Genomic DNA, 19614 nt, shown 5'->3' on the forward strand with positions numbered 1-19614 from the left:
ATCTGGCCACCATGCAGTTCGGTGACAACGAAGACGAACACATATGTTGCCGAATACACGTTTCAATGTCTCCTTCGAAATGGCTGCAGTTGTCCTGATTTCATCTAGCACTTCATGAATATTCCTCCGGCCAGATTAAATAAAAATCTTGATTCAGGTATCCCCAGAAGTAAAACTCCCCTGGCTTTAAGTCCGGACTTTGTGGGAGGCCACGATATGCCACAGTTCGACATTTCAGGATATTGATTCAAAATAACACGATGTCAGAAATGCTTGTTTAGGAATTCAAGAACTTCTTCTGTGGTGTGCGGTCTGGCCCCATCTTGTTGAAACTGCTGCCTTCATATTGGAATAAGTTTACATCACAGTTCTGGGATGTACACTAGACAAGAATTTTCTCTGGATTGTCCGACGACTCTTGAAACTCGTGTGGGTTCTCTGCAACTCAAATTCGAATGTTTAATTTATTTATTCACGTCCCTGGCGAGATGAAAATAAATCTCGTCAGTTACCCATAAATTTTCCAGGACAATCATCGTCTTCCATAAGATCCGATTGATTTGCTTTATTTTACTTCGCTAATTGTGCCACTTTTGGCTAATTTTCGAAGATGGGAATGAGTGATGACTTGATGAAAGTGATGAATGGACACTCGCATACATTCATGCCCAGGCGATTCAAACCCGGGACCCCTGGCGTCGTAGCGCGATGTGCTAACCACTCCGCCGCGGGGGCCGGCGTCTACAAGATCCGAGAATTCATGTGCAAAATCCACGAGTAATTTCGACAATATGTGTTTTTGCCTTCACTGCGTTGCCAAACTGCATGGCGGCCATATTGAAAACATACAAAAATAAATTTGAACCTTCCTCCTCCCAATGGTTTCTTGCGTAAGTTTGTATCTGTTGTAGTAATATTTTTTTAATGAACCTTGAAATCAGGGCAAATCAGCTGAAATCAGTTTTTGTATCTGGAGAATGGTTAGAACACTCAAATAAAATATTGTTTAGTTTCCCATCGGACTGTTCACTTGAATATATTGATTGTACAATACAGGATAAGCTTTTATTACTTTTTTGTAGGACTTGGATGAAAATATCATTTTTTGTTGTAATTGACAAATTTTCTACAGTTTGGTATGAATCAAATTCGGTACGATCGGCGGCCAACAGTAGGAAGATTTGTTCATAGATCTTTTCAATATGTTTTGATTCTACACCCTTTGTTCTTTAATAAATAGAATTTTGGTGAGTCTCACTCAGAGAAACCTAAATGTCACCTTGGAAACAGGCTGGAGCTAGTAACAGCAAAATTATTGCCAGATTCATGATACAGGTAAGCTGATTTCCACATGAATCACGTTGATTGGATTAATTCAAAAAATTCTGATTGTCAATTACCAATAGACAAAGAGCACACGGCATAAAACTATTGCAAGCTTTTGAAAACTATGACAAAGACATTTCTGGAAACCTATAAAAATTCTGATAATTTTTTACGGGTCGTTACGAACATTGCTTTCGAGGTGAAAAAAACAAAAACATTTGTATATCAGAGATCCTTGTTTTGTTTTTGTTCGTATTCAAAGTTAATCCTCGATTTTGTTGCTAATGCCTGAGAGAGAGTTCTAATACAAATACCCAGGGGTCCCGGGTTCGAATCCATGCCTGGGCATGGATGTTAGCAAGTGTGCATTCATCAATTTCATCATATCATCACTAATCCCCATCTTGGCAATTAGCCAAAAGTGGCACAAAAGAGAAGTAAAATATACTAAATCAATCAATAATACCAATTCAAAGTAAATGTACCTAATTTTCACATCAAAATTGAAATTATATATCAATTTATACATTACATGCGTTGTTAATTGGACATTGCCCATTGTCTAAGTACAACGTTTCGAGAGGGCATATTTTTTCTCGTTTCAAGATGAACAATTTGTTGTTTAGGTGAACAATCTGTTGGTTAGGTGAACAACTTGTTTCTTAGGTGAGCAATTTGTTGGTTAGTGCATCAGGTGTATAGTAAAATTTCAGGTTTCTTTCGAAAAAAGTGTTAGAATATGTAGAATCACCAGAAGATTGATATGTCCAATTAACATTGCATGCTAACATAGAAACATTGTGAGAAACATTCAAAGAACAATTTATACATGCCTTAGCGTCAGGTATTTGACCGAAAACCGGAAAAAATACGTATCATCCTCGTCGCCGAGGGATTCCACGCTTACGTTGGTTATTCTCTGGATGCTGGAAATGTTGTGCAATACCGTGCTCGTCGTCATAAAATCCACATAGTAAGTTCCCTCCTGTGAAGAAATCATATCGTGCTGAAAAGTTAATTCATAAACCGCGGTTCTCATTAATCTATGAGTAAGTTGTTTGATGCAATATCTTAAATCATGCTAAATCATTTACAATCATTCACGATTTTGTTCTGTCTTTTTTTATCAACAGTCATTCTTATACAGAACGCCACCTAGGAAGGCAGTTGAGATTTCTGCCATGAGATTCGTGAACGAGCGCGCTGTTGCCAAGCCGATTGTCACTGCAACATTCTGCGTAGTTTATTGGCCATGAACACTCACATCACTTAATAATGCGGCAATTTCCTTTCTTGTACAGCTCATTTGCAGATAATGGAATTATATCTATATTATTCAGTTACTTTTAAGCCGATTTCTCTTTTCTTTTACCCAGTGTGTCTTTATATCTTTCTTTGTGAAAGTGAAATATATATATATATATATATATATATATATATATATATATATATATATATATATATAGTTCACTAAGGGAAAAAATGAGCGCACCATTAGCGCATTATATCAATGGTAATGCACTACTAAATTTGTTGACCCTGTACGGGCTGTCAGGCTGCAGCCTGGTCAAGCTGCAAACTGGCTCAGGAACTGTGGAGGTCTTCCTCCTTCCCCTCCTACCTTGTTTAAAATAAGCAAGGACTTGACCTCGTTGGATTTTTGCGCTTTGCCAGAACTTCCTACTAACTGTTTTCATAGTTGGAGTTCCTCAAAGACTGTAGACCGAACAAGAAATCTCGATTGTCTAATATCCAATTTATCAAAACGTATAACATGTGCAGTGCTTCCAACTCTGCTCATGCGCGAGACTACTTCCAAACAGTACGCGGAAGGATGGTTCTGATTGCCTCCAACGTACATTTGTTGTGCTTAAAACCTGCTTCAAAACAGTTCGAAATAAATGTCTTACAATAACAGAAGTTCGAGCGGGAGGATAACTTATTTTAACCTAATTTTGCATTTATCTGGAATTTTAGATATAATCGAACTTTTACGTTACATGATTAAGCCATACTTGATTTATTAATATTTATCAATTTATTTCAAGTTGTGGTGTGTTTGGATGGAATGAGGAACGAGAAAGTGTAAGCGTCAGAATGAACTGGAATGCAGAATGGTGCGGGGGTAAAATGTGGTATGGGTGTTAATGTTGAGTGAATGGTCAAATTTTTCAAGGAAATGAGAGACCAGAGTGAGGGAGTTCGATTAGAGACAGGAATGAGAGAGCATCGAGGAGATGAGAAGGTCCTCTCGAAACCCAGGTAAAACCTAGCCAACCTAGCACCTAAGGCCGCGTCTGTCTGTGCTTGTAGTACGTTATTATTATTATGGGAATCAAGAGGTGTTTTATAATTTATTTGCATGAATTCATCGGAGTTTATTCATTCCCTTTGCCAAGGATGAAAGGCTGCCGAACACATCCCCCATTGAGTTAACGTAAATTAATGCGGGTTTTTCCTTTACTCTTTCCCTGAATTGTATCAGAAATGCAGAAGCATGAATATTTTTTACACCGCTAGTTACTTATTAGGTAGAAGAAATGAATGGTTGTACCTGGAAGTACCCCCAGGACATTGTGCAATTTTTATTCGTCGTAATTTGATTCCCATACATTTTTCTATTGGTGTTAGCTTAAGTATTGCAATTTTATGTCATCTAATGGTAGTGATGAACTGGATTGATCCCTAAATGTAATAAGAAACTTTGTAGAAAGGGCTGTTCCACAGGAAGAGGCTATACCTTTCCATGTAGCTACTTCCATCACCGTGCACAGGGTGGTAACGCGCGGCCAGGGTAGATTAGCCCAGACTCGACAACAGGACGACTCAGCTGAATCGCAAACGATGGCGCATCTACGTTTTATATATCCGTCATTGCTTTACACGATCCAGTTCGTCAATAATATAAGGGACAATAGGATGACAATATCTGTCATGATTGTGACATTTGTAACGTAAATTAAGGCCGATTGTGCCGAAACTGCCCATAGATGGCATTTGAGTGCTAAATTTATATTGAACCGAACATTAATACAAAGATTTGATAATAGATGGCCTCAAGGTACTCTATGTGAAAATTTAGCACGAATGATTGTATAAGCGATAAAATATATAAGATTGGATTGTGTATACAACAAAAAATAATGTTTTTCAAAATAGATTATGAACATTTAAAATGTATCGCAATAGTAACGTACGTTGCGAAATTGCAACATTAGAGAAACTTTCGTCAACACCGGAAGAATGCGCAATACAAGTGACCTGGTTCGAAGAACGGGTCATCGAACCCGTTGCCTGTGCATAAGCGGTGGAATGGACATAGTGGGAATCGGATCGGCGGAACTGTTCTGGGACTCGGTCCGGGAGAAGGAAGAAGCTTTGGCGGATGTGAAAGAATTTGTAATAAGTATCAATGGAAATCGAACATAATTGGAAGTGATAAGTGAATCCATTTGCCTTAAATTGTTAATGAAGGACTGTTCTTCAAAATTTCCGATGAGTATTTACCTCCATGGTGTCTAAAAATGGATATTTTAAATTAAAGATGACGGAATTTTCCCCGATGTCAGCTGTCCTGTAAGTACTAATCTGCTGTCATTTCTTGCATCACAGTTATATGAACGGGAAGGATCTTGAACTATACAAAAAGTTATTTCTCAAATATATTAATGCTAGCATCCGTGTGTCAAATTATGGCCATAATTCGTGTGCTTTCCTTGTATTGAGTTTCGGCGGGAAACTTGGCGTCCTAGGCAGCCATATTGAATAAAAGAAAATAAGAACCGTTGTGGAATTTACAATCAGTCGTAAAATAATGTTATAGGTCTCAGACGTTTGTCTTTACGGCAAAACTATTGATGAATGATTCAGTATTGATTTTTTGAATAATATAATGCCAGTACATGAAACTTTTATAATTTTCTGGTAGGAAAGATAATAATGCGTACTTGTCACATGGTATATGAGAAGAATACTTATTGTCAATTACAAGTTTGTTTACGTTCTGATGTAAATAAATAGTTGTCGTCAAACCAGTATTTCTGACTCCGAATCAACAATTTGTATCCATGCATGCTTTAGTGTAATTTAAATGGTATCATGTTAATCATAATATTTCTTTCAGGATGGGAAGGTTCATCTCGCTCTGGTCTCCTAGGGCAATAAGCTGAACTTCCATTTCAGCAAGGGTTTTCATGTTCAAATCTGCTGTTCTGGGTTGGGGTGTACGGAAAGCTAGCATACTTCCCCCCCACCCCGCCTCCGGTTAAGCGAAATAGTTGAACTTCTTTGAGTTTACGAATTTCATCCATCAGTGTAGATTAATTGTTTTGTTTTTCTTTCTAAAAGCCTGCGGGAATTTAAGTTAAAGGTAAGGGCTAGGGGTGAGCTTAATTCATTCGTAACCCTGTTCATTCTTACCGGTTGGTCAACATATGTGTTATTTTTGGACGTTTATTTTTTTTTTTTTAACTTGGAGCTTTAAGTGTATGATCTCACGAGAACAATCACAATGCTGCGTATCCGTGCGTTGCTTGACGGGTGAGTCCAAAGTGCGGTGGCTCTAAAATTTTGAGGGAGAATTTAGGTTTGGGAACTTTGTAGAGCTATTGCATGAGGACACATAGGAACGGGGAAGTCTCGTCTGCCTAGTCTCGTCATAATAGGCATAGCATAAGAGCTAATTTTAGGTCATTTTCCAGAGGAAATAGGTACGGTGGAAATGGCAGCATTTACCGCGGAGGCTATTCTAACAGTTCGTGTGTGGGAAGGGGGTGCCTCACGCTCTGGACATTTTAATCGTAGTCAACCAAATTATGCTCCACGATATGTTCAGAATTTCACTAGTAATCAGCACACGGATAATTCACAGACGCAACTTTCAAGTAATAATAGTTGGAACTGAGGTAAATTGATCGTTCTACGGTTTTCCAAACCACACAGACGAGCGCTATTCTGAGCGACAGAAAATTTTAATCTGACAATAGCTAGGAGTAAAAGCTCCCTATGGAGTCATTCTACGTTTTTGCCATGAGACCCTGCTGGGAAACGATTTCTTGAAGTCTCAGCGAGCACAATCAGACTACAAAAAAAGCCGACTAGTAATTCATAGATTTGCAGCGCCTTCCAGAAACAAGATTGAAGAACAATCCAAATAAACCTTTGATGTTTCCATTAGATTAGCAATTCTTATACAGGGTGTCCGGCATAGACCTTTAACATTACAAAACATTATAACTTTAGTTATATTCAATTTCAAATGAAACTTATTATTTGTATGGGACTGGTAACTGTGTGTATTTGCGAGAATCGCCAGTACTTCGATTTGACGTGACGCGCATGCGCGTGTAACGCATAAATTCCAAGATGGCGTAGTGGACGGTTTAGCAGAAAGTGTACTGCGTTCTTTACTAGCAAAAAACAAATCTGTGAAGCGTGTTTAACGTGCTTTTCGGCGTGAATTCAATCTTCAACGTATCGACGATGCTCCTTCCTATGTGAGTATTGTTAAGTGGGATAATCAACTAAGAGAAACTGGAAGTGTTGTGTCGGTGCGCGGGAAGTCCGCGAAGCGGAAGGTATCAGAGGAAAACATTGAAGTGATTCGCACTGCATCCACAAGAAGTCCAAAAAAATCAATAACATGTGCAAGGTTTGTACTCAACATTCCTCAGTCTACTATCCATGACGTTGTGCACGTTGTGCACGTTCCATCCAACGAATTTATCCTGATGATAAACCTAAGACAGACATTTTCGGGCAAAATGTTAACAGAAATTGACAACAACAATGCTTTTCTGGAGAAGTTGCATTCCACACGTGTGGCAAAGTTAGCAAGCATATTTGCCGTTTTGGGGAAGTGACAATCCTCATGGGTTTTGTGAAATTATGAGAGACTCGCCAAAAGTTAATGTGTGGTGTGGGTTAATGAATGATAGATAATAGTCCCGTTCTTCTTTGCTGAAGAAACAGTGAGAGGAACGAATTATTTAGACATGCTTTAGCATTACCCTGTGCCTCAAATGCTTCCAGAAACAATTTTCCAACAAAACGGAGCCCCGGCACATTTTGCTATCATTGTACGAGAACTTCTCGATGAGGATTTTCCTAAAAGATGGATAGGAAGGGGATCTAAACCATTTGCTTGACCTCTGCGCTCGCTGGATCTTTCCCCCTAGACTTTATCTTTTGGAAGTTCATCAAGGACCAAGTCTACAGTATGCCGGTCGAGAACTTGGAAGATCTGCGTAACAGAAATCGTCAGGCGATTAACAATGTGACCCCTCAAATGCTAGTGAATACCTGGATGGAATTAGAATATCGGTTTGAGATCTGCCGTGCCACAGGAAGGGGCTCATATCGATGTTGTGTGAGGTTGTGTGAACTGCTGGTGCTGGGACAAAAATGCGAGTTTTCTACCAAAATGCAAATTTTGGAAATGAAATTGTGTTTTCTGCAAAATTATGCTCTTTTGTAATGTTAAAGATCTAAGCCGGACATCCTGTGCAGTGTTCAGCAAGTGCAGTATTTGTTTCAGCAAGAAACGTAAGGTTAAATAAAATCTATGACGAATGTATGTGTACCGTTACAAGTTAATTTAATATCTTACAATTTGTTAGAACCAGATAGCTAATTCCAGCAGCAAACCAGTCTGTTAGTATCCAGAACTCCAGTCAATACAGAAACGGACTTGGTATGGATCTCGAATCCATTTAAATACCGAATTGCTATTCCCAGTATACAAAAATAGGTTCAGGTAAAACTTATGAAATTTTAGAAAATAACAAGAAAAGCAAGTGTAGAGTTTAATGTTGCAAAGGAAATGTTCAAAGAAGTGAAGAGAAAGTTGATATGTCACAATTTACCATCAATCCAGAACTAGATCCTAACGAGAAAAAAGTCAGCTCATATACCTGCTATATAGATTCAGGCATGTTATCGTTTGGTCGGCAAAGTATTTAAGTAGAGCAACAAATTACGAACATCAAATTAAGCTATCTGAAGATACGCCTTTCCACAGACCTCAATTTCTGACCACCGTTCATCTTAAGCCAGATGTTGAGACACAAACCTCAAACTTTATTAATTATATGCGAGTGTAAGAGGCCCTACAATTCTCCCATAATCCTGATTAGGAAAAAAAGAACAGAGTTGGAGAATTGTGCTTGATAGCCGGGCTCTGAACTCGTTAGGCGTGTTCGACGCTTCTTCTATGAATAATATAAATGATATATTGCACACTATGGGCGGTAGAAAGTATTACTCAGTAGCTGATTTAAAGCTTTTTTTTCAAATTCCGCTGAGGACAGTAAGCCATACACAGCACATTCTATTCCTGGCATCTGCTCATATGAGTATAATGTTTTACCACAGCGACACGTAACTTCTCCTGCAGCTATGAATAGTATCATTAAGCTAGCGTTTGCAGGACTAGATAATCAAAATCTTTCTTACTACGTCGACGATTTGTTCTAGAGCGCCTAATAAATTTTGACGTTAGGGCACTGTGTTTGTCGTTTTGGTGCCAAATTAGCGATCGTTCAGGATTATAAGCTTCCAAAAATCACTAAGCAAATAAAGAGTTTCTTAGGCCTATACTCTTACGAACGCAAGTACATTGCAAAGTATGCGGAAAGTACTCAACCCCTAAGACAGCTTTTATGTAAAGGAAATAAATTTAAATAAAAGAAAGAACAAAATCTGAAAACAATGGAATTTCAAAATCTTTTGAGAATCTCAAGATAGCAATTATGAATGCACCTGTGCTACAGGTATATGATCCAGAGAAATAACTTCGAGTGTACGCCGACGCAAGTACCCTTGGCATTGCTGGAGTTATGATGCACCCTTACGCGAATGGCGATTTCATGCCAGTTGGATATTGCAGTAGAACATTGAAATGGGAGGAAGAGATCATCAGCGTTATGGAGTTGGAATTGACCGCTGTTCTGTATACATTAAGGAGTTTCTGCTAGTACTTAGTAGAGAGGCATTTTGGCCTCTACACGGATAATAGAGCCATAACAACTTAAAACAGCCAAGAATTTAACATCTGAATTAGTAAGGTGGTCTGTAACATTAGAAGAGTATAATTTCTCCTTAGGTCACTGTACGAGTAGAACGCACAAGAACATCACTGATGTGTTGTCCTCGGATTCAACTATTCCTCACGAAAATGCAAATGATGAACTACTGGATCCAAGGATGTTCCTGTTAGAGGATGAATTTGTTGACGTCAGGCAACACTAGACGGACGATTATTTGTTTTCCGCCAAATCTCAGCACGAGAAGGAAGCTTATTTTTGTACGCTTTGTGAAAGTTCGGCCCCCCAGTCCCTTGTTTTAATTCGGCCCTCTGGATTACTTCCTGCTTTATGCCTTCAAATATCCCCTTTCACCTCACCCTGGGTGCCAAGCATATAATATATATTTGTGTCGGAGTTAAGAAAGGGGCATTTCACATAACAATTTATATTTTTTAGTCCCTGGTTCCTTACACATGTACAGCAACTGAATAAACAACTGGTTTAAAATGGACAGTTCCGTAATTCTTGGAATCATAACATTTCTAGTAGGATTATGTTGGTTTATTATACGTAGTTATCTATATACATATTTACATAGCGTTTCCATGTGTTTCTTGCATAGACCAAATTAACAAATCTCTAAATCAACATAATTGCGCACCTATGGCTTACACGACCTGCAGTTTTTTTTTTTTTTTTTTTTTTTGCGCAGAGTTAGCATAACTATCTCTGCGAGCCTACCCTCAGTTTAAATGATATTCCGTTCATTACAAATGCGTTTCCTTACGCCTTAACTCTTTCTTTTGGGCATCAATTATTCAATACGGAAATATCCAAATATTCAAAGCTTCTCTAAAAGGGGACTTGGGGACAGCAAACAGGGGTTGGCTTACACCAAATGCTACTTTCTTATATCAGTCTAGCCACCAAAAGTGGATGAACTCGAGGAGACGTTCCTCGTTTTCGAAAAGATGGAGAAACACTGTTTTTTGCTAAAGCCCACTGGCCTTTTTTATAGTCGGGGTAAACGTCCGTGGACGTGGACCCCGTAGCGTTGGAAAAATTCCACGGTCTTTGGTAAGACAGCTAGCTCCCCCAACCGGGAAGATAAAAACAGGGGAATCTAATATCCAGTAAAGCATAATCAAATCAGCACATACTTACATACAGTAATGACATAAATGTACACTCATGGAAACATATTACTTAACCCTACAACTTGTAGCTGATCAGCAATTTATTAATACAATATACCAAAACCAGTAATGGTCAATTCGACCATTACAGCTTGATGGGATTTTGTACAATACCCAAAAAATGGCATTCGGCGTTATGAAATTACTATGTATCCCCAAGTCGCTAAGAAAACTGGTACTTGAAAACCTTTATAGTCATCCAATAGGTGGTGGTCATTTGGGCTTTACCAAAATTTACTACCGGTCTTGAATCGTATTTGTTATCCCCACATGAAGAACTTTCTTAGAAATAGGTGTAAGTAATGTCGCTCATGTCAATGAAATAAAGGACCTACAGGTCTCCCTCCTCGAGTTTTCCAAACTTTTCCTGGATATTGTTCCTCCCAGAGGATAAACATTGATTTTAGTGGACCATATCCAGTGAGCGGAACGCTTCGGCAGAAGTATCTACTCTCGTGTGTTGACTTTTACACGTCCACTGGTGACAGAGTAACTTCAACAGTAGCAAATTTTGTTTATGAGAAGACAATTTTGAGATTTGTGGTACCGAAAGAAATTTAGTCGATTAAGGTTGGGCATTTACATTAAAGATGATCGAAGAGCTGAATGAAAAAACTAGGCGTAAATTTAAAATTTGCTCTTGCCTTCTACCCCAACGCGATAGGAGTCGTAGAGCCTTCATATGGAATCATTCAGCGAATAGTTAAGTATTATATAAATAACTCGCATTCTAATTGGACAACCTATTTCCAACCTATTTTCTAACGGTGGAAGCGGCCCCGGCGCCCACCCAGCGTCGAATAACATGGGTACCTGGGGGAAACCCTGGGGGGTAAAGGCGGTCAGGGGCGTGATGCTGATCACATCACCCCCACTCACGACCGGATCAAGAAAGTGTGAGGCGTTACCCACACACCCCCTATACGCCTTCATGGCGTGGTGCTATGCACAGGGGAACATTTTACCTTTTTTATTTCCAACCAGCTTTCTTTACGTATAATACATCTATTAACGAGACGATGAGATTTGGTTCCTTCTATCTTTTGAACGCCTCTGAGGCAAGACTCCTGGGGAAGCAATGGAGGTGACGAAGTGCCCATATTAATTAATGTATAAAGTCTTATTTTTTTTAAAAAAAAAAAATAGAAATTTATCTCTGAGTACAGTTGTCGCTATTGGGGCATTTACTTTACAAGATGAATTTACCGGACCGTGGTTTTACCAAGATTGAGAATTACTGCCGCAATGGAAGGTTATCTCAAAGAATTACAAACATTCTGTTTTCAAGCACGAAATTAAATTTCTGTTATATGAAACCATGTCAATTCAAAACGAATTCGCATATTTTCTTCCAAAGGAATCTTACAAGAATGTAATACGTTCACAAATGTTTACGAATGTCTTCTTTAGTTTTTGAAAATATATAAATTTAGTTTTCACACTTCAACCGCTTGCGCACAAATGTCAAACTAGTAAGCGTTAATAAGAAAAACTCTGAGCTTCATTCATGTCTCATGAGTGCTTAGGATACTTACTGGATCTGTGTAATGACCTATATTGTCGCGCATATTTACTGAATCTCCATTTTCTTTAAGTTTTGCTCCCAGAATATCCAGAAAATAATCAAAATAATGATTGTATATATCGTCGCCCGTTTTGTCAAGCTGGGAAATCCTGAAATTTGAAAATACAATTGTTACATACGTAATTGTTTATGCTTACACTTATTCACGTTTAAAAGAAATACAAGATATTTCAAATTGGACATCCCTATGACAAAAATGTATAATTAATTACAACTACAGTTGGCGATAGAAGAAAATTCTTGTTTACACAATATATTCCAAGTATCCGCCATTTCTGATCAACACTTCCATGTTCAATTGAACATGTTGCCTTGACCTCGATTCAGAGTTTCACAGGCGAAAGTTGTAGCATATCGTTCAATCTTCAGTCTCAGTTCGCTTAATGGACTTTGTGCTTGTTTAAGGATTTCTTTCCTTACAAAGTGTCCATTGAAAATAAGCTTTGTCAATACCAACGGTTGAACAGCACATTGGGTTGCTTTTCGATCCAGTTTGAAGATTCGTTTAAGAAGAGCATAACCGTATTTATTTTGCATTGTTTGCCAATGCCTGACGCACCTGAATTTTATAGGAAAATATGTGTTTCTTGTTGCAAAGTACGCCACACTATTGTCATGGACATGTGAGTCTCACCTAATAGTTCTCATATAGTTTATTTCGGGGGCTGCTGTTTGAATGATTTAATGATTTGTTCGGTTTTCTGTCAGTTTCACTTAAAACGAAGATGAGGATGAATGATGATGAGATGAAATGGATGAAAGGGCAATCACACACAAGTATGGACGACACAGCACGAGCTCCACTGAGGATTTTACTGGCCGTGAGTCAAACCCCAGTCTCTATAGTCTGCAAAGTGCAGTCCAGGGTGGAAGGGAGTTTGCCATTTCGGTGTCACCACTTGCACACTTTTCATAGACTGTTGACGACAGCTTCATGCACTTCTGCAACACGAGGTGTTCTGACTATTGTTGGCACACATTGATTAGGATGACCGGTTCCCATATCGCCTAATTGATTTTGGATCTGGTGCCCACGTACATTGGTACTCTTGTAGGAGCTTTCGTTGGACTGTGATTACTGATTTGGTCTAATATATACCAGATTAAGATACTCTCTTTTGTTCAACAAACAACTTATGGTTCGCCATTGTTGCGTTTTCCTGGTGGCGTCAGATAAATAGAAAAGTGTAACAAAAAACATTGTTAAAATTTTTTGAACTATGTTCTTTCGACAGTTGTAGTTGTTTTGCCTTTGGGATGAAAGTAAAATTAATTGTGAATTTTTGTTATAAGGCCGTGTCATTTTAAATATCCTGTAATACATATATGGAGAGAATATTCAGAAACCTATTTACTGTGATTTCATTTTTTTTTTTTTGCATAACATTTGTCTGTATTACCCCTGGAAAATTGACATTTTTTCTCTAAAATAGTTTGTACACCTTTACTCAAGTGATTAATTAGATTAATCTTCCTTTATTAGTCTCTTTTTACAAACAGTTTTCATAAAGTAGCATAAATTACTGTGGATTAAACGTTGGCTGTCATTTTTATAACAGCGATACACACGTTCCACTAGTTTGGAACTGATTTTTTTCTTATCATTTTACATTCTTAACCAAAGTTTTCCTTTTCTTCCTACTTAGTGAGCTATTACTTCGAGTGAACATTTCTGTCCTAGCCCATCCTGAAGCCAAACCAGCGCCTTAGTTAACAAATATGTGGACAATATAATTAGTGTGTAGAGATTAATTCTTGGAAGTAAAACTATGTATATCTTCTCAGCACGTACATAACAAATTGCGGATGCAAACACTTACTTGAAATCTGTGCTCTCTCTGAATCGGTATTTTATCATACCATCATTTGAACGTATGGCATGCGCAAAGGATACTAGCAGAGCTGCAACAACGATCGTGACGTCAAACATCTTCTTTTCGAGGGAGGACACTGTGGATGAGAAAAATAGAAATTACATTTAATACCCAGAATTTTCAAGAAAATTTGAATATTTTTATTTCTAATCTTGTAATATAATTAAGCCATGTTTTAATATTAAAAGCACTAAGTTGCTGACCAAGGCAGTTTATTAAGATATAAAATTTCTTATATCATAATGAACTGCCTTGGTCAGCAACTTAGCGTTTCTAGTCTTGTATCTCTGTCTGGAAATAGATTGTGATAATACAAGGTTATTCACGTTCATTCCCCGCTGATACAAGAAAAGGAATCACTCAGTGAACAGTCAGAGACTATAAAATATTATGCAGTATATAGTAAAGACAATAAATAAAGGTGAAGTCATGGAAGACAAGAACTCGCCCCTGTACTTTGAAGCCACTTAATTTGGAGGGGATATGGAGGTATGGCTACATGCATTATCAATGTCAATGATACTGGTAGTTTCTATGTACTGAATATGTAATAAGTACATACGAAACGGTATATACTTATTATTTCTTCAGTGTATGGCAACAAAATTCAACTAGGTAGAAGATAGCCCCCTGATAGCGCAGTGGTAGCGTCGTCGCCTTGTAATCAAGGGGTCTTGGGTTCGATACCCGGTGGAGGCACATAGTGGTTCGGATCCCACTTTAAACTGTAGGTCCAGTCCTAATTAGCCTTACTGTGCATAAAGTGGACTTAAGACTAACTCAACAACTCAAGTAGGTAAAAATAATCAGTACGAAAATCGAAACAAGATTAATACTAAATATTGAAGTAGGATCATGTATAAATACCTAAGAATTACTTACTTGGCTTAGTTTCCAAACAATCCAATTGTTCAGCTGACTACTTAGTCTATAACTGAGATAGCTATTATTTGTTAAATTTTAAAATGACAATTGAATTGCTCAATAGAGATAAGATAATGAACTTGACAGCGATAGGCAAAGATTATGAACATTTTTCGTAACTAAACTGTAGATAAGTGGTAATTGTTAGCCTTTATTATTTTTACATTATCTCCTTGTTACATAGAAAGTATTATCTTCGAAAGTATCGAAAGGCCATAACTCATTATTCTAAGAATAATAAGAATAAATTAATTGCTCAATGCTTTTGAAAGTTTTATTTGTGCACAGTTATGCTCTTGTTGCGTGCCACAAGTAAGGCCTTGAACTGGACAGTTCCTTACGATTTGTCTGAAATGTTGATTCTATGCCTTTTCCGGGTCCTCGAGACAAAAAAGTGAAACTCAAATTCCCGAACATTAATGAGGCTGCAACACTTGTCTGTTACATCACACGTTCCTGTTTCATATTAGTACCATATTTTTCTGAGGCTTAGCACAACGAACATCGCATACCGTCGAAAGAAATGCACACATCCAAAGTGGCGTGCCCAGAAATTTTGAAAGAGGGTGATGATGTCTGGTTTATTAAAGGTCCTGGAACTAAAAAATCCTGATGGGTTCCGTAACAGAACCAGATTCATTTTTCTCACACAATTAAAATTCGACCCAAGATGGCTAGTGTTTCATTTCAGTAACGAACATGGACCGTATATAGATTGACCCGGAAAAAAAGTTTCCTGGAGCGAATTGAAAAGGTTCTTAATGGTTCAGAACCGATTTACATTTCCTGATTTTCTTTCCTGGTCAGAAATTGAATGTATTTACCATTCATGGACCTTTATAAATCATTGGTGGTGGGATGTATTTTATCTTTTGTAGTCAATCCTATATTTTCCATCTTTTGTTTTTTTTATATATTTTTGGGATGGCGTCCCAAGAGAGGAGTGGTAAGAAAATACGTATATTGTACTTTATAAGTTACTGTAAAATGTAAAATATTATATCGTTAATTTACAAAAACTGGACACGAACGTTTTGTTGTTAATATTTTAATATCTTAAGATTAATAGAGATAGTTAATTATTATAAATTACTGTTATGTGCACCATAAATATATTTTTAAAAACTAATCATAAATATTATATTAATGATAGTTTTTGTATAATGGCCGTCAGTGGCGTCAATTGAGTTCGTAACGTACATAACGTTTAACATGGTGCGGAAGCAAAAGTGGCAAAAAGTGGGGGCAACTGCCCCACCTAATCGCCGCCACTGATGGTGTTTAAGAAACAGCTATCCTATTGCTTGACGTTCTGTGTTAGTTGAACATTAAATTCATTTTTAAGGTAACACAAGGAGTTACAAACCAAAGCCGGTCAAATAACCAAGCAGAGTTATTAGTGTAAAAATGAAGAGAGTGGAAACCAATAGTAATGCAAGTTTTAAGTCAGGTTTATAAATAGCAAAATATAAGGGCTAATTTTTAGTGTAATGTTTATTTGACAATAAACCCTGAATGGATTTAGAATAGGAAGACAGTATACACCTCAATAAGGCTGTAACACTTATATCCAAGAATATTGTGAAACAGTTTACAACACCTTAAAGCTCTTTACCTAAAAAAGAAGCAGTGACTGTTCGATGTCATCATCTCCCAAAATATTTCAAGTTCAAATTTTATGTGTCCTAACAAGATTACCCATTACTTCAGATTTAGACCACTTTAATAATAGAAAAATGACAAAGTATCTACATTTAAATTGAGCAAGGGCTGCAGCGAGTAACAAAAATACTATCCAAACTACTTAAGTAAATATTTAAAGTTTCTACAACAATAATAAAACTACTACTCCCTTGTCTTTGTTCTATTTAGCCCGACATCTAGAGGGGAGAGACTCGACGTAATATACAAAGTGGACACATAGGGAGCGTACCCCCTTTATTTTCGATACTATGATGGTTATGGCTGAATGCTTGATATGTACACATACCTGATGGTTTAAGAATCCAAAGCATTGCTATGGATACCGTCATTTTCGTAGCACAGCCGAATTCTGTGTCATGTTCTGGCAGATGTTTTTAGGAGATAATCCGGGTCACGTGCGTGAAGGAATCTTCCACAGCTCTCGTAACTCTTCAGTTGTGCGATACCGGTTATTTCGGAGTTCCGACATTTCCGACACCGTCATTTGCGACATTAAGGCAAAAGCTGTTTTTTTCCCGTCATAAGAGACACTGCTTGAATTTTCCCCTACTATTTCTAATTTGTTTACCAGAATTAGCGACATTTGCGTACGTGCAGCAGCAATAGCGTCTCTGAAGAAAATATTTCCTGAGGCTCAGGTCAGTGGTTGTAATTATCACTTTAACCAATGTTTGTGGCGATAGGTGCAGGAGTTGGGACTGACAAACGATTGCAAAACAGATCCAGACGTGCGGCTGTGTATAAGAATGTGTTCAGCTCTGGCTTACCTCCCTGTGGCGGACGTCGATGATGGATGGCTGTGTGTGATGGAAGATGCGCCAAACCACGACATATTGAGAAAAGTTTTGGATTATTTCGTTGAACAGTGGATGAACAATTCTGATTTTGACATTTTTATGTGGAACTGCTCCCAACAGCTGTACAGGACTAACAAGGCAGTCGAGGGATGGAACCATGTATTTAATGTATTGATGGAAGAGTCAAGTCCTAACGTGTACCAATTAGTGAAGACTTTAAGATTAGATTCTGTGTACAACGACTACTTATGTGAGAGGAAGGCCTTGAATCTTTTGAGGAGAATTGCATACGTTCAGAAATTAGAATGAAAATAGTAAGATGTTGGTTCAACTACAAGAGAAACGACGCATTGACAAGGAATTGCAGTCTGCTCCTATACTGACAGGGGATGTAAAAATTCCGTCATTGACAAAGGATAAATACATCAAGCTTTTAAACACCCAGCTTTCATGATGCCAGTGTGAAGGAAAACTAACGAAGGTTTCCAAAAACACACAAGCTTCCATGATGCTGCCAGTCCTAAGCCTGGATAAAGTGTGACGGGAAGCTATTTACACTTTGTGTCGCAGATGACGGTGTCGCAACTGACATGGAATATATTTTCCATACAGTGTCGCATATGACGGCAGAAATGCTAGTGTCGCATACGACGGTGTCGCAAAAGTCGTGGATTCGGTTATTTCTGACCCTGTCATTGATGAACTCCCAGAGATGAGGTTTTGACTTCTTGGACTTTGGCTAAGTGAGCTGTATAATCTTCAGAACATCTTGCCCAGCAAACGTATTATTCAAGTAATGACAGTTGCAACGCGAAATGTGCCAGAACATGGCGCAGAATTCGGCTGTGCTACTAAAATGATGGTCTCCATACGGGTTCCGGACTTTAGTGTATCAGGTACGTGTCCATCTCATGCATTCAACCAGAGCTATCGTAATGTCGAAAATAAAGATGGCGAACGGGGGTGTAACATGCATCAAGGATGGAGTACTTGGTCTGCTACATATTAAATATGTTTTCATTCATGGCCAGTGACATCTATAGAAATTATAAGATTGGATCAAAAATTTTGAAACACCGTGTGTTTTAGGACATGGATGGGTTGGTATGGTTTGGGACGAATTTAGATGCAGAGGGATGGAGTGTCAGGGAAATAGAATCCAAGGGTAGGGAGGTTCCCTCCCTCCGTCAATTTGAACACTGAATAATAGAACAAGTATAAGTTACACAGCATCATATTTATTGTTAATCTCAGTTAGTACATGGTGAAATTAACAAATCACACATAAATTATAATAACAATATAATACATTTTCAGCCTCTGTATAACATTACAGAAAAGTTACTATAGTAAGACACATTCGGACATGACATAAACAGACACCGTTGGTATTTCGTTGTCCAAATGGCGTATTGTGAGTGTAAAATCAATATGTGAACTTATCAACAAATAGTGTGAGAACAGTGTTCCAATTTCCAGAGTTAAACGTCTAAATATATGAGAAACAACTGTTACAGCTTAACCAAGATAAGAACGCTTCTAGCAAACTCAAGAACTAAAGTGCACAGTCATTTGTTTGCTAGTCTCGCTCCCCCTTTTCTCAAGCTGCATTCCGAATACTAAAATCCATACACAACAATAAACTGCAAGTATTGTCACAATTAGAACAATAAGATGAACAATTATAAATTATTTAATTCCATTTAAAAATGATAGAAACTGACTTCAAATAATAAGAATAGGTATGTATTTTTTTGTGTGTTAAGCTGCGACACTTTTTAATGTCAGCATAGTGCAACAGTGCCGCACAGATTTCCGTGTCAGGTTTCATGGATAAGTTAACGTTCAGCCTGTTTACGTCATCAAAATACAACAAACGTGTGTCCAAATCTCTGTAATTCCTATAACCGTGTAGAGTAGCAAGTGCGATGGTGTCGTAAAGAAACATCCTGAAAAAAATATGTGAAGAAGTAAAAGTGCATATTTCACGTGTCGTTAGCGAAAGTGGTGTTGGTGAAAACGACTTATTTTTGTAATACTAGCGAATACGATGAGGATAGGTATGGTATACAAGTAATAGAATACACGCGGGTTAAACATTTTTAGATTTGATGCTGTTCCTAATTTTACGTTTTTGTAATGTTTGATGCTGTTCCTAATCCTAGGTTTTTGTTGTGTTTGATG

General features: G+C 37.8%; 1 protein-coding gene across 1 annotated transcript in view; it reads right to left on the minus strand.

Moving 5' to 3' along the window:
- LOC145994172 (uncharacterized) overlaps positions 1-16962 on the minus strand; it is a 30466-nt gene extending 13504 nt beyond the window's left edge. Inside the window, exons 1-4 of the mRNA XM_083130269.1 lie at positions 16920-16962; positions 13952-14081; positions 12082-12220; positions 2156-2311 (exon numbers count right to left, since the gene is read on the minus strand). Of these exons, the coding sequence (XP_082986395.1) occupies positions 2156-2311; positions 12082-12220; positions 13952-14081; positions 16920-16962 (468 nt within the window). The remainder of the gene's footprint in view (positions 1-2155; positions 2312-12081; positions 12221-13951; positions 14082-16919) is intronic.
- Positions 16963-19614: the final 2652 nt, after the last annotated feature.

Source organism: Lepisma saccharinum, chromosome 10, assembly GCF_977018435.1.
Source record: "Lepisma saccharinum chromosome 10, izLepSacc3.1, whole genome shotgun sequence".
Lineage (NCBI taxonomy): Eukaryota > Metazoa > Arthropoda > Insecta > Zygentoma > Lepismatidae > Lepisma > Lepisma saccharinum.